Here is a 16,098-nt window from a genome sequence, read left to right on the forward strand (position 1 = left end):
CTACTAAGAAAGATGCATGATTTTTCTGAAGTACAAATCTGGTCAAATTATTCTCCTGCTTTAAAAACTCCAATGGTTTCCTATTTCCCTGATGATTAAGTCTAGATTCAAATATCAGTCATATAGCTGTTCATAATCTAGTCTCTGCTTAGCTCTCTAGTCTCCCCTCCATCAAACTCCATGTTCTAGGTGTACTAAAGGTTTTCAGTTTCCTAAATGTGGTATGTTCTCTTCGGCCACTAGATATTTTTCTGGAGTATTCCTCTCCCGGAATATTTTATGCCTAGTAACTCCTACTTGGCCTCAGGTCTCAGCTTATACATTACTTTCCCCCATGATGCTTTCCCTGATATCCCTAACCTTTCTCAAGACAGTGTTGGATCATCTTTTACGTGCATCCATAACATCCTACATTCAATATATTTTAACACTTACAACTATATTTTCACTATTTGTCTATTCTTCCCAGGAGACTGCAGATCCCTTAATACAGGACCTTTGCCTTATTTACCACTATATCCTCAGTCACTCACATAGCCTGGCACATTATAGACACACATAAACAAATTGCTAAATTAATGAAAGAAATGAACTGGCACACAAAAGCAAGGACAATACTTTTATGATCTGATCTACTAAAGCAGATGACTTGAATTCTTTTTTCTATGTTTACAGTCACAAGAACTACAGTAAAAAATATGTTTTTCATCTCAGACCTGTTCTCATTAATTATTTTTAAGACTACTTAGGCAAAGAATGAATAGCCATGACATAAATGTGGTTACAAACTATGAAGAACATAGAGACAAAAGAATAAAATTAAGATATATGAACCAAGGTTTTCCAAAGAATCATATAATCTCAGACAGATTTTGAAGAGTTATCTAAATCACCTATCCTTTCAATGTCTGGCTACCAAAGGGAATGGTACTAACTGAGTGCCTACGTTATGCTACGCAACGTCAGGTACTCTGCAGTCGACACAAATTCTACAAAGTTCATATTGTTAGAAAGTAGTAGAGATGGGATTTAAAGAGCCAAGAGTATAACTTTAAGTCCAGCATTGCTACATTACAGCTCACTCCATTAAGTGGACATGAAACATATCAGTGAATGTATCCAGTAAAAGGAAATTACCAAGGCAATATACTCTACTTTTAGAGAGCTCTATTTATTAAAGATTCTCCCTGTCATGAAGGTACAATATCTCCCTAGATTTTCACCCACTAGTCCTAATTTTACCTCCTCGGGGCAACAGGGAACTCGTCTAATCATTCCTCTTTGATGTGACAGCCCTCCAAACATCTGAAGATGGTATTCAGGTTCCATCCCATGTTTAGCTCATTTCTCTGGGCTAAACATCTCCAATTCCTTAAACAATTCCAAACATGACATCATTTTTAGTTCCCCTCAACATTCTAATCACTTTCTTCTGGATATACTTAATTATCTTTGTCATGCATTCATAAATTTATTAAAATATCTATTTCAAGCCAGGCACTGGCACTGTTTTGGGAGCAACAACCTCAGAGGGTACTATGAGTATTAAATTAAATTAGATAAAATAATTAGCAGAATGCCTGTGACATGTTACTGGGACAGAGAGATAAATAAAATAATCTATTATTAAGTATTATATACAGAAGTTTACCAGAAACTAAGAGAATCTGAAATACAGAAGAGGAAGTGATTATCTCTATCAGTGGAGGTCATGGAAAGCTTCACAAATGAGGTTCATCCAAGTTGAATTCTGAAAACTTCATAGGAGTTAAAAAATTAATCAAAAAAAGAAAAGCATTCTATGCCAGGAAAAAGAAACACATGAAAAAGAATGGCATATAAGAGATATATAATGTATATGTAAGACTTCCACCTCTGGCCATGGTAAAGTAACAGAAACCAGATTTACCCATCTCCTGCTTTAAATAATTGAAAACTAGACAAAAAAATGAAATAACAGATTTCAGACACTGGACAACATGCAACTCAAAAAAGTAACCTCAAAGAAGAAAAACAAATGAGGTGAGCCCTAGTTACTGCCTGGAGAGTTTTCAAGCTGCAGTGCAGGAAGAAAAACTCAGTCAGAGCCTGGTGGTTTCCCTAAATTGAAGACACGGGGCTGTGAATTCAAGGAAGATAGAATTTATGAGCAGAGAGATGAACAGAGAGAGCATCAGAGATCTGAAGAGGGTTCTCCATGAGTCTTCAGCTGAGCAAGATCAGCACATGCATATGAGGAAACAAGAAGTCAGGTAAAGCAACACCTGAAAAGGGCAGGTGAAAGAGTCACTGTTGTTTAAACAGGCCAGAAATAGTTTGTGTTCCTCTCCGGCCAAGTGGAAAACTTTATAATACAGAGGGCACTGGACAGAATACTCAAAAAGGTATTACATCGACAGTGGGGAAAAATTAGCCCCAGACTTAAGTCTCCTCTGGTCTTACCTAACAAAGCTTAAAAGCAAGCCTTGAGAAAATAAAATTGTTTCCAGCAAAGTTAACTGTGTCCCTGAACAAACCTGAAGAATATTTAAAGGAATTCAAAATTATCCAGCATCCAAAAACGTAAAACGCACAATGTCTGGCATACATTCAAAAATTACCAGGTATGCAAAAGAGTAGCAAAATATAACTCATAATGAATAGAAAAATCAACAATAGAATAGACTTAGAATGACAAAGATGATAAAATCTGTAGACAAAGACATTAAAACAATTACAAATAGAATCCATATGCTCAAGAACATAGAGGAAAGCATGAGTAGCAAAATTTCTAGAGATGAAAAATACAAAATCGAAGATAAAAAATACACTGGATGGAATTAACAATAGATGCAACACTGTAGATAGAGCAAAAGAAACTTTCCGAAATAAAACACAGAGATGAAAAAAATAAGATTGAAAAAAATACAGAGTTATAAGCGAGCTGTGGGACAACTTCACTTGGTCTAATACACATGAACTTATAGTCCCTAAAGGAGATTAGAGAAAGGGGGAGAGAAAAATATATTTGAAGAACTAGTGGCTAAAAATTTTTCCAGGAATACAATAAACTCACAGAGCATGATGTGAACAAACTCAAGAACAAGAAATATGAAGAAAACTACAAAAGCCTATCATAATTGCTTAAAACCAGGATTGAGGAGAAAATGTTAAAAGCAACCAGAGAAAATAGAGCATATTACTTACAGAGGAAATAAGAATGACAGTTGACTTTCTGTACAAAGCAGTAAAAATCAGAAGACAATGGCACAACATTTTTAAAGTACTGAAAGGAAAAATCTGTCAACCTAGACCCTATACTCAATTTCAAAAAAGAAAGTAAAGATTTTTTCAGACATACGAAAGTTGAAAGAATTCATTGCTGGCAGACCTTCACTATAGTAAAACCTCAGGCAGAAGGAAAATGATACCAGACGGAAATCTGAATTTACATAAAGGAACAGAGAATACCATAAATGACAAATATATAGATAAATACAAAGACATTTTTTCTTATTTTTATAATCTCTTTTAAAGATAACTGAATGTTTAAGCCAAAAACAATAATGTATTGTGAGTTTATAACATATCTAGAAGTAAAATGTAAGACAACAACACTGAAATCCTGGGAAGGAATAGAAGAATACTGCTGTAACGTTCTCATACCATACAGGAAGCGATACAATATTATCTGAATACACACTGTGATACATTAAAGATGTATACTATAAACCATAAAGTAATCTAAACCATAAAGTAATCACTGAAAAAGGCAAAAGAAAGAACTATAGTAATATGCCAACAAAGGAGATAAAATATAATAAAAAATGCTTGATTATTCAAAAAAGGAGAAAAAAATAGAAAACCAATAACAGCACAATTAGACAACTAGAAAACAAATAGCAAAATGGTATCAATGTTTCACATTAAATATAAATGCTGTAAACACTCCAATTAAAAGACAGAGACTGTCAAATTGAAGAAAAAGAAAAACCCAATTATATTCTATCTACAAGGAGCCCAATTTAAATACAAAAATAAGTAAAAGTAAAATGGTGGAAAAAGATATACCATGCTATCAATAATCAAGAGAAAACTGGAGTGGCTATATTAATATCAGACAAATAGATTTCAGAGCAAAGAAAATTTCCAGGATAAAGAGGGCCATTTCATAATGATAAAAGGGTCAATACATCAAGAGGACATAATTCTAAATGTTTATGCATTAATAACAGAGCTTCAAAGCACATGAAGCAAAAACTGACAGAACTGAAATAAGAAATATACAAACACAAAATTACAGACAACACCCCATTCTCAATAATTGGTAAGAGTTGAAAGAAAGTCAGTAACAATATAGATCACTTGAACAATACTATCAATTGATTTGACCTAATTGACATTGATAGGACAATTCAGTAAATAACAGAATACACATTCTTTTCAAATGCACACAGGACAATGACCAAGATAGACCATATTCTGCAACAAAAAACTGAAAGAAAAAATTTAAATCAGACAAAGTATGTCCACTGATAACAATGTAATTAAATTAGAGATCAACAACAGAAAGATCTCTGAAAAATCTCTCAATGTTTAGAAACACTTCTAAATGATCCATGAGTCAAAGATAGCAAAAGAAAATTATACAGTTTTCTGAACTGAATGAAAATGAAGGCATATGTGTGAGATACACATAAAGCAGTGTTTAGAGGGAAATTTTTAGCATGAAATGGGTATATTAACAAAGAAGAAAGGCCTCAAGAATCAATGATCTCAACTTTCACTTTAAGAAATTAGAAAAAGGAAAGCAAATTAAACTCTAAGTAAGCAGAAGAAAATACCCCAAAAATATAATAACAGAAATACTGAGATACAAAACAGAAACATAGAAAATCAGTTAAACTAAAGGCTCGTTCTTTGAGAAGACAATAAAATTAAACTTCTAGCCAGAACAATCAGGAAAAAAGAGAAGACAGAAAAATTACCAATATCAGAAATGAGCAAGGGAACATATTTCAGATCCTACAGACATTGAAAAGGATATTAAGAGAATATTACAAATAACTTTGTGCCACTAAATTCAACCACTAAGATAAAGGAACATTTTCCTTAAAAGAGACAAACTACCAAAGCTCACTCAAAGAAATATATTATCTGAATATCCCTATATCTATCAGATATTGAATTTGCAGTTAAAAACTTTCCCACAAAGAAAATTCCAAAGACAGATAGCTTCATTGTAAATTCTACCAAAAACTTAAGGAAGATATAACACCAATTCTACACAAACTTTCTAGAAACTTGAAGAAGAAATACCTCCCAGCTCATTCTATGAGGTCAGCATTACTCTAATACCAAAACCAGACAAAATTACTCAATTAAAAATACTCCAGGGCTAGCCCAGTGGCATAGCGGTTAAGTTCATCCATTCCACTTCGGTGGCCCAGGGTTTGCGGGTTCAGATCCTGGCATGGACCTACTCACTGCTCATCAAGCCATGCTGAGGCAGCGTCCCACACAGAAGAGCCACAACTCTACAACTATGATACATAATTACGTACTGGGGCTTTGGGGACAAAAGAAAGGAAGACTGGCTACAGATGTTAGTACAGGGCCAAAATTCCTCAAAAAAAAAAAAATATACTCCACACCCAACATTGCTCACACACATTATGCAAAAATTCTTAACGGAATTTGTATATATAGAGCTATATATATAGAGCTATATACATGTAAAAATACATCATGACCAAATGGATTTTATCCTAGAAATGGAATGCGAGAGTGGTATAATACTCTAAAAGCCATCACTGTAATTCATTACATTAAAAGACTGAAAAAGAAAAACCATACAATCACCTCAATGAATGCAGAAAAGTGCTGGACAAACCTGATATCCATTTCTGATTTTAAAAAAACAACAAAACAAAACTCTAAGCATACTAGTAATAGAAGGGAATTCCCTCAACCTAATAAAGAGTATCTATGAAAAACCTACAGCTAAGCTCATACTCCACCATGGAAGAATGAATGTTTTCCCATTAAAGATCAGGAAGTAAGTGAGAATTTCCACCTTCACCACTTCCATTAGACATTGTACTGGAGGTTCCAGTCAGTGTAATAAGGCAACACAAAGAAACAAAAGGCATCCAGATTGGAAAAGAGGAAATAAAACTTCTTTCTTTTCAAACAACGTGACTGTGCAAAAAACCCTATGCAATTTACAATAAAATTTATTAGAACTAATAAGTGAGTTTAGCAAGATTTCAGGGTAAGAAGTCAATATGCAAAAATCAACTGTGCTCCAATTTAAGACTAATGAATAATTGGAAATTGAAATTTAAAAACTACCATTTATGGGCTGGCCTGGTGGCGTAGTGGTTAAGTGTGTGCTTCGCTGTGGTGGCCCAGGGTTCGGATCCCGGTGCGCACCAACGCACCGGTTGTCAGGCCACGCAGTGGCGGCGTCCCATATAAAGTAGAGGAAGATGGGCACGGCTGTTAGCCCAGGGCCAGTCTTCCTCAGCAAAAAAAGAGGAGGATTGGCAGATGTTAGCTCAGGGGTGATCTTCCTCACAAAAAATAAATAAATAAATAAATAAAAATTACCACTTACAATAATATAAAAAATGCAAATTACTTAAGGATAAATTTGATAAAAGTTGTGCAAGATCTTTGCACTGGTAATTGCATAACACTACTAGGAGAGAGTAAAGAAATAAATTGACAGACACACCATGTTAATGGATCTTAAAATTCAATAATGTTAAAATGTCAATACTCCCAAAATTGAACTACAGATTCAACACAATCTCAAACAAAATTTCAGGAGGATTTTTTTAAGAACTGACAAACTGATTCTAAAATATAGGTGGAAATTCAAAGGAACTAGAAGAGCCAAACCAATTTTGCAAAAGATCAAAGTTGGAAGAATTACACTCCCAGATTTCAAGATTTATGATGAAACTACAGTAATCAAAGACAGTGTGGTATTGGTGTAAAGACGGACATAACAGATCACTGAAATATAAGAGTCCAGAAATAAAGTCACAGCTATTTAGTCAATTGAATTCTGCCAAAGGAACCCAGGGAATTCAATGGGGATGGATAATCTTCAGTAAACGGCACTGAAACATTGGAGAGCTATACGGAAAAAAATAAATCTTGACCCTCACCTCATATCACATACAAAAATTAACTTGAAATAGATCATAGACCTAAATTTAAGAGTTAATACTATGAAACTTCAAGAAGATAACATCCGAGAAAATCTTAGTGTACTTGAGTTTTGCAAACACTTTTTAAATAGGTCAAAAAAAGCATGGATTATATATTAAAAAAATTGTATCTTATCAGATTTAAAAATTTTGCTCTCCAAAAGACATTGTTATAAAAAGAAAATGACAAGCCACAAACTAGGAGAAAATATTTGCAAATATATATCTAACAAAGAGCTTGTAAATAGAGTATATAAAAAACCCAATAAGACAAACAACCTAACAAAAAAATAGGCAAAAGATTTAGAGCTATTTCTTTCACCAAAGAAGATAGATGGCAAATAGGCTCATGAAAAGATGCTCAAGATCATTAGATATTACGGAAATGAGAATTAAAACCACAATGTAATACCACTATATACACACTAAAATGTCTAAAATTAAAAACACTGACTACACCAGGCCTTGAGTGAACACTCAGGGCAAGTCAAACTCTCCTAGACTTCTGGTGGGAATGTAAAATGGTACAACTTTGGAAAACACTTTGGCGTTTCTTACAAAGTTAAAAATAAACCTACCATAGAACCCAGCTGTTCATTTCTAGGTATTTATCCAAGAGTAAATGAAGGCATATGTCTACTCTAAAACTTGTATATAAATTCTCATGGCAGCCTTATTTGTAACAGTCAAAACCTGGAAACAGGGGCCGGCCCCGTGGCGTAGCGCTTAAGTGCGTGCGCTTCGTTGCTGGTGGCCCGGGTTCGGACCCCGGGCGCGCACTGACGCACCACTTGTCAGGCCGTGCTGTGGTGGCATCCCATATAAAGTAGAGGAAGATAGGCACAGATGTTAGCCCAGGGACAGTCTTCCTCAGCAAAAGGAAGAGGATTGGCATGGATGTTAGCTCAGGGCTGATCTTCCTCACATTAAAAAAAAAAACAACAAACAAACCTGGAAATAATCCAAATGCCCATCAACAGTTAATCAATAGTTAAATAAATTATAGTATATTCATACAACACACTACAACTCAACAAAAAGGAACAAATTACTGGTACAATATAGATGAATCTCAAAGTCATTATGCTGAATGAAAGAAGTCAGACTCCTCAAAAGTGTATATGCTGTATGATTCCATTTATATGAAATTCTAAAAAGTAAAAACTATGCTACAGTGATGAAAAGCACATCAGTGGTTGCCTGGAGAAATGGGGATTGGAGAAGGGAAGACGGGATTACAAATGGCACAAAGAAAATGTTTGGGTGTGATGGATATGTACATTATCTAAATTGTGGTGATGATTTCGTGAGTATATACACATGTCAAAACACATCAAATTGTACACTTTAAATATTTACAGTTTATTATACATCAATTATACCTTAATAAAATTGTGAAAAAAATATGTATTTATGTTGAGAGACACTCCTTCAAGAGTCTTTCACACTCCTACATGTCTCTGTAGATATGCCTAGAAGGCCAAGGTCCTGACCTCTCTTTACTTGGGCCTTTCCTCAGGGTTCTGTTTGCAGTACATAATCTTGAGGGATGACGCAAATCTCTCTCCAAGACAAAGAGCAGGTTTGCTTACTGCTTGCCATAAAATGGTGGGTCCCCCAAATTCAGTGTTCCTCAGCTGTGATGTAAACATGCCGTGTACACAGGATCCATCTGGGCCCATGGCATCACCCCCAGGGGACTTGGGAGCAAGGGGAACTGACACCATGCTCATGTCTATGCTGCTTGCTGTGTCATAAGTAATGAAATCCTTTGTCTCTGACCCAGAAGTTTCAAATCTTTTGTCAGCATCCACTAAATAATAATAGGCTAGCTTTTAGCTTATAAGTAGGATAAAATCAAATCCTAGACCTGATAATATATACATAAGGTTTCACAAGGGTAAGGAATAGGATGTTGGAGGGTAAAATGGTGAGGAGTGACATGGAGACTAAAAAGAAAGATATGCCCATAACTCATGGTAAATAACAACCAGAAACGACTGAACTCTTAGGCACTATTCTTCATGATTAATTTGCAATTTGTACCAATTTTTCGCATTAAATATTTGTTTAATAGATGAACATATAAAAAATGAATGAATGAAAAAAGATTAGACTTAAGAAGTTAAGTAACTAGATTAAGATCACACATTCATAAATGGTGGAAGATGATTCAAATTCACATCTAATACCAAAATTTATACTCAGCCACTATGTTATGCTGTATCCAAAAAGGGGTTTAAATACATATTATACAGTTTGGCCTCACCAATGTAAATGATAGGGAACCATTTAAGGATTTTAAACTGAGAAGCAATGGGCGCTGAGATAAATTTCAAAAATATCACTATGGACAAAATATGGAAGATAGATTAGAGACAAGAGTAGCTCTAAAGAGATTATGTAAGAGAATATTTTAATAGTTCAATTGAGAGATGCCAAATGCAGGGAGAGAGAATGAGAGAGTTGGAATTAAGAGTTGTTTAGAAAAAAGTGAAAGGATTAAAAAAAATTAATTGTATTTGGAGGATGACAAACAGGGGAAAAATCTAAGATGACACCAAGGTTTCTAGCTTAGCTTACTGAGTGGGTGTGGTAGCATTTAATTAAGCTTAGGAATGGATGGAGCAAAGAAGGAAAAGGGATCCAACAGTGTTGAGTGCTACTTTATGCCAAAAAGTATTTTATATGGTTTTTTCATAAAATCTTTAAGACTAAGACATTCTTAAGATACATTATTATTCTCATTGACACATGAGAAATATGAGGAGCAGAAAGATCAAATAACTAGTTCCAGTTCATATAAATACCGGGATTGGGATGTGAACATTCACCTCTATCTCCAAAGACCATGTTCCTTCTACTGTACCATAACGTTTCTCTAAGAAGTAGACATTTGCTGAACATCTACCTGGTTTACATTTAAAGTACTCTGTATGCATTTAAAAACAAAGGTCTTGAGCTTGGAAGGAGAGAGTTGAAGAAAGAGACTCAAGTATCACTAGCATACAGTGATAGCTAAAATCATGGGAATGGATGATATGAACTGAGAGAAAAATCCTAAAGTTGGAACCTGGAAGTTAAGGTGCATGCAAATCAAGAGCAGCCTAAGAAAAAACTCTTGAGACGAAAGAGTCAGAGGAGTAGAAGCAAATCCAAAAAGACTGGTATCTCAAAAGCCAGAGGAAAAAGTTTACTCTAGTATTGCACCAGAATAAACATAGGTATTGATACCATTACGGTTGTATTACATCCAGAGACCTAAGAACGCCCTGATTCTGCTTTGATATTCACCCCTTCTTCATACAATGATCTCTACACAGAAACCTATATGCAAGGAACATAGAAAAACAGATGTCAAAGTACCAATTTACTATTATCTGAATCAGCCCTAATTACCTCCAAAGAAGAGTTCTTTGGTAAAAGAAGTTAGAAAACCAAGGCTGGAGTCCCAAATTGGGACTCATTCATTTCTTCAGCTAAATCTTGGGATCAGCAGGCTCAGGCACGCCCTCAGAGGGAAAGAAAGAAATGGCCAGATCTATAGAATTGGCTCGAGTCTAACTAACTCAACAATTTACAGGCAATAAAGGTACAAAAATAAATAAAAACGTGGCTCAGAATGCCGTTAGAAACAGTCCTCCCAAAAAACTTTAGATTCCGAGAAAAATTTCAAATTTAGTTGATCGGTAACTATGAGATGAATTAAGATTGAGCAGTAATAGGAAAAAAGTAAAATGTATTCAGAAAGACACTTTGTTCAACTAGGTATTGAAATTGCCCTAAAAATATTTCCTACCTAAATATATATACAAATATTAGAAACTTATTAGTTAATATTCAAGATTTATAGATTTTAGAGAGTTTTAGTTTTGTAGGAAAGCCTAATGGTTTATAAGTAATTATAACCTGAGACTTAGTTATTCACATCTGAGAAAAACCTGTATACTCAATAAATATTAACCACATTTCAATTATAGTATCTAGGAGGAAATAAACAATATTTAAAGTATTGATTTTACAAATATCAACAAATATAATATGCCAAAAAGTTACACTTAATTTTTTGGTAAAAATGAACTTATGTGTACCTGGCCTGTTAAAAAGATGCTCATTTGCTCAAAATATCCCAATTTCAGAGAAAAGAGAAATCCTTCTGTTTTTCTATCCTTCCAGCAGTTAGAATTTTCCAGATATAAAAGACTTACTATAGTAGCCTCAAGTCAGACTCCAGCAGAGCGGAATGTTGCACCTTGCCCTAATATTGGTTTTGCCTCAGGATGAAATGTGTAAACATTCTCTTAATATCAACATCTCCTAATGTTAGTACCATAGGCAACTTTTTCAGACTTTTCTATCTTATCTTTTGATTTTTCTAGTTTTGGTTCCTGCCCAGCCACTGAACTGCCAACTACCTAGCGTTCCAGACCACAGGTCAATCTGAACCTTCTGTCTTGTTCTAGACATTCAATAATCATTTAATGAGAATCTTCTAAGAATTAGACACTGTGTCACGGTCCCTTTGAGAAATTCATAGCCTGACAGAGTTGACATACATGTAAAAAAAATACTATGAGACAATGTGATGACTACTTTAACAGCAAGGAGAATAATGTGCTTTAGGACTGAGCAGAAAGGATTAGAAGTAACTCAGGTAACATATCAGAATAGATATCCGAGTGAGTCTTAAAAGGTAAATAGAAAGTGCTTTTGAGGCACAAAAGGGTGCTCTAAGAAAAGATAAATGAGGTGTAAAAGTATAAACTATGTTTGGTAAGAAAGTAGTCCAGTATGGCCAGTGTATTCAGAGGAAAAGGCAAGTTGGGCCAACAAATGGCATTGGAAAAATTGGAATTCCACCATGCAAAAGATGAACAGATGAAATTGGACCTTTATCTTACACCATACACAAAATCAACTCAAAATGGATTAAGGACCTAAACATAAGACCTGAAATTATAAAACTCCTAGAAGAAAACACAGGGGATATATTTACAAAATTCTGCATAGGCCTAGGGTATCTTCAAATAGACTACTCCATTACTTGAGAACAATGAATTGGGAAAATAAGTTTCAGTTTCCATGAGGTTCTTACCTGTATAATGCATCATCAATCTCCACGGATTCTGTTGACATGACGGGCAAATTTGTATTTGTACTGAAAAAACAAAATAACTTATAAGGACAAGAACAGTTATTCAATATTCACATTCTGTAATGTTAACAGTCAGTTATACATGAAATTAGATTCAGTAGTTACTAAAGGAGGTTTTACAAACCAGATAATATATTTTATTCACCACTTTACTTAGATTTTAAAAATAGGTCAAATTTAAATTCACTGATTGCCTACTCTGTCTGTGTGTATGGGAAAATTAGAGCCCATGGTTGTTTTATTCTCAGGTGTTGTTTTATCATTGCCACATATATTCTGATGGATCTGTATTTTAGCAATTTTGTTGGAGTGCCTCATAAAACTGTTTAATATACATACTCTCTCTAGATAATCTCATTCAACCCATGGAATTTACCATAAACTGATAATATGTAAACTTACTGCTCCATGTTTGATATATTCACTGACCTTCACATTTTACACATCTGACAAAACAGTATCTCTACTCTAATGTCTAATTGGTATCACAAACATAACAAGGCCCAAAGAGAAGTTAATTCTCCCTGCTTGATCAATTTTTCCCCAGTCTTTCCCAATTCAGTTTCTGGTACCACAATTTATTCACTTGCTCAGACCAAAATCTAGGGATCTTCTTGCTTAACTTGTTCTCTCATTTTCTCCATCTGAGTCCTGTTAGCTCTACCTTCAAAAATGAGATATGAGATTTCATATCTCATCACTTCTTACTATTTCAATCAGTACAATCTCAGGCCAAACCATGATCATATTTCATCAAAACTACTTCAAAGGCCTCCTAACTAGTCTCTCCCTTTCTACTATTACCCCTTCCCTTCAGTTTATTCTCCACATAACAGCCTAAATCTTTTAGAATGTAGTCAGAAAAATCTTCCCCAACTTAGAACCATCCTTTTAGTGGACTTCTTGACTCTCAGAATAAAATTCAAACACCTTGCCATGCCTAAAAGGGCCTATGTGTTCTGTCTCCCAATTACCTCTCCAATCGCAACTCCCACCACTCTCCCTCTTGCGGACTATATTCAGCCACACTGGCCTACTTGCTGTTCCTTAAAAAGCCAAGCATGCTATCACTTCAAAGTTTTTACACTTGCTACTTCCTCTGCTCAGAATGTTCTTCCTTCAGATCTCTGAATAGCTGATTCCTATCATTTAAGCCTCTTAAAATATTGCCTCACAAATATTACACAGGCCATTCCTGATTCACTCTATCAACAAAATGGCTCTCCTTCTTAGGTCACTCCCTAACTCCATATCCTGCTGAATTTTCTTCAAATCATTTATCATAACTGTTTATTGTCTGTTTTCCCCTATAGAATGTATGATCTGCTAAGAATTCACTACTGCATTCCAAAAACCTAAAACAGTACCTAGCATTTACTACTACTAAGAGAGAACACTGTGCCACTCATTGTTTTAAGTCCTTTAGATGTACTAACTCAGTTAACCCATACAACAACTTTATGAGATAGGCACTATTACCATCTCCACTGAAAAAACTAAGGCTGACAAAGGTTAACTTAAATAACCTGCCCAAGGTCACAGAGCAGGTAAATGGCAGAGCCAGGATAGGAAGCTAGGCAGTCTAGCTCTTGACCATCACGCTATATTGCCTACTGCCTCTCGTAGGTATAAAAAAAGCATTCAACACCTGTGAATGAATTTTAAAAACTAAAAAAAAAGTTAAACATACTAATGTGACAAGATATGGTAATACATCATTTACTGCAGCTCATCTCAATTTTTTCACAGCACAGTACACAAACAAAAATCATAATAGGATAAACACTGGAAAACAGATGGTTCCTGGGCAGAAGGAACCAGCCTGGGGCATTTGGGCCTGAGCCATGGTGACAGCCTAGATCAATATCATCTTGGCAAAAGTGTAATCCATTCCAGGTTCTGGGAAGCTCTAATTATCAATTACAGGATTCTAAAAACAATGTGATAGTACGATACTCAGTTTTGGAATCCAATTTTCTATGCCTGGTATTGACATATAAACCAAAGGATCTGTAAATATAGTTAAGCAAAATGTTATCATTTATCTTCCCAAACATTGATTGGTATCAGCAAATGATACCAGCTTCTAGCTAACTAAATGGATAACTATTAGAAATATTCCTGATTGCAATTACGAGAGCAAACCAGAAGACAGCTGTGTTCTAAGAGATCACTTATCTAAAAAAAAAAAATACATACAGAATATATCGTGTTTTGGCATTGTAACAAAATGTGAAAATAAAATTTCTTATTATACAGTTTTTCTTATCTTTAGTACACTTTCACTAGCTGTCTTCCTTGCATGGAGGGCAACAGTCTAGTGGGTAAAGCTCTTAAGTAAAAATGAGAAGAGCTACATTCTAACCAGCTGTCACTTAATGATAGGACTGGCACTTACTTTTCACAAAGTTCTGCCTTACTGGAATGTTTCAAGAATCATTTCTATAATAAAGTCTACCTGGCAATCAAAACTGCCTTAAGTAAGGGGAGGTTTTGCTTGTATTACATAATATTCCACAAGTAAATTTGGCAGTGTTGGCAATGGCAGGCAATACCATGGTTCCAAAAGGATCCCTTCAGTCTGACTGGCGAAAAATCTACAGGTTTATGGATAGTTTCACATTAACTCAAAATCATATATCCATCATTTCTATCTTTGGAATATCCTACTCTAGTAGTGGGTAGGATTTAACCATCCACTTTATTAATTATGAGATGATCGAGACAAGAACTACATGAACATTTCCCCCCTATTTTGCAAGAGTGGAAAAGACATGCAAAACCTTAATACCAAGTAGAAAATAAGAATGGGTAACTCGTGGAGTGTTTTTTCCCTGGATTTTTTTTTTTTTTTTTACCGTAGTCAACGGAGGCCTCAGGGTGTCCTGACTGCACTGATTCATCATGACCAACCTCCCTCTGGTAATAGTTTTCAGAGGAAGATCTCAGTGGAGGATCGCGCATAGAGGAGCTCCTGGCTTTCATTTACCGAAAGGAGGAGGGAAGAAGGTGCTGGGCACTAGGGCTGGGAAGCTCAGACCAAATCACCGGGCCAGAAGTCTTGGCCAAAGGCGCCCCGCCCCCTCCCCGCCCCCCACACACGTCCGGTAACTGGGAGGAAGGAGAACGGCAGACCCCAACCGGAACCGAGACAGCGCTGAAGAAGCGAGAAGTGGACTTTCTCCTCAGCCAAGCCGGGAGCCGCAGACGTCGAAGCCCACGCCGCCACACCCACCTCGCGCGCCCCCCTTGCCTCCCGGGGCTGGCTCTGCTCGGCCCCGCGGCCGCTCGCGCTCCCTGCCCGCCCGCGGGGGAGAAGCAGAAAGCTGGCGCCGGGTCTTGCCCGCCACTCCTCGCGTCTTCTCGCCCACACTCGTCTTCTCACCTGCTGGCGCCCCAGGAAGAACAGGACGCTTCTTCCGCCCGAGGTGCGGCCACCGGCTGGGACGCTTCCATCGCTTCCTCAGACGCCTCCGCCGCCGCCACCGGCTACGGGCAGGGAGGGAAGGGGGCGGGACCGTAGGGGTCAAAGGGCTCGAGGTGACGTCACCGGCGGGGGCGGGCCTGGGGAGCGTGCAGCACGGCCGCGCCTTCCCGTCAACCCCAGGGCGTCCCGAGTTCCGGGCGTCCCAGTTTCCGGTTTGGGTGTGGCCGCTGGGTGGGCTTTGCTGCAGTGGGTCGGTGAGCGGCACTGCTGCGACCCAATCCGGCGGAAGTAAATGGAACCAAAACACTGAAGATACG

The 16,098-nt window shown here is 36.6% G+C and overlaps 1 protein-coding gene across 2 annotated transcripts in view; it reads right to left on the bottom strand.

The window, feature by feature from the left end:
• The window catches only part of UBA6 (ubiquitin like modifier activating enzyme 6), a 76,151-nt gene extending 60,306 nt beyond the window's left edge, over positions 1-15,845 (bottom strand). For both annotated transcript variants that reach the window (XM_058547178.1, XM_058547177.1), the window contains exons 1-2: positions 15,740-15,845; positions 12,295-12,357 (exon numbers count right to left, since the gene is read on the bottom strand). In XM_058547178.1, the coding sequence (XP_058403161.1) occupies positions 12,295-12,357; positions 15,740-15,810 (134 nt within the window). In that variant the 5' untranslated portion in view covers positions 15,811-15,845. The remainder of the gene's footprint in view (positions 1-12,294; positions 12,358-15,739) is intronic.
• Between the last annotated feature and the right edge of the window lie 253 nt (positions 15,846-16,098).

Source organism: Diceros bicornis, chromosome 8 (genome assembly GCF_020826845.1).
Source record: "Diceros bicornis minor isolate mBicDic1 chromosome 8, mDicBic1.mat.cur, whole genome shotgun sequence".
Taxonomy (NCBI): Eukaryota; Metazoa; Chordata; class Mammalia; order Perissodactyla; family Rhinocerotidae; genus Diceros; species Diceros bicornis.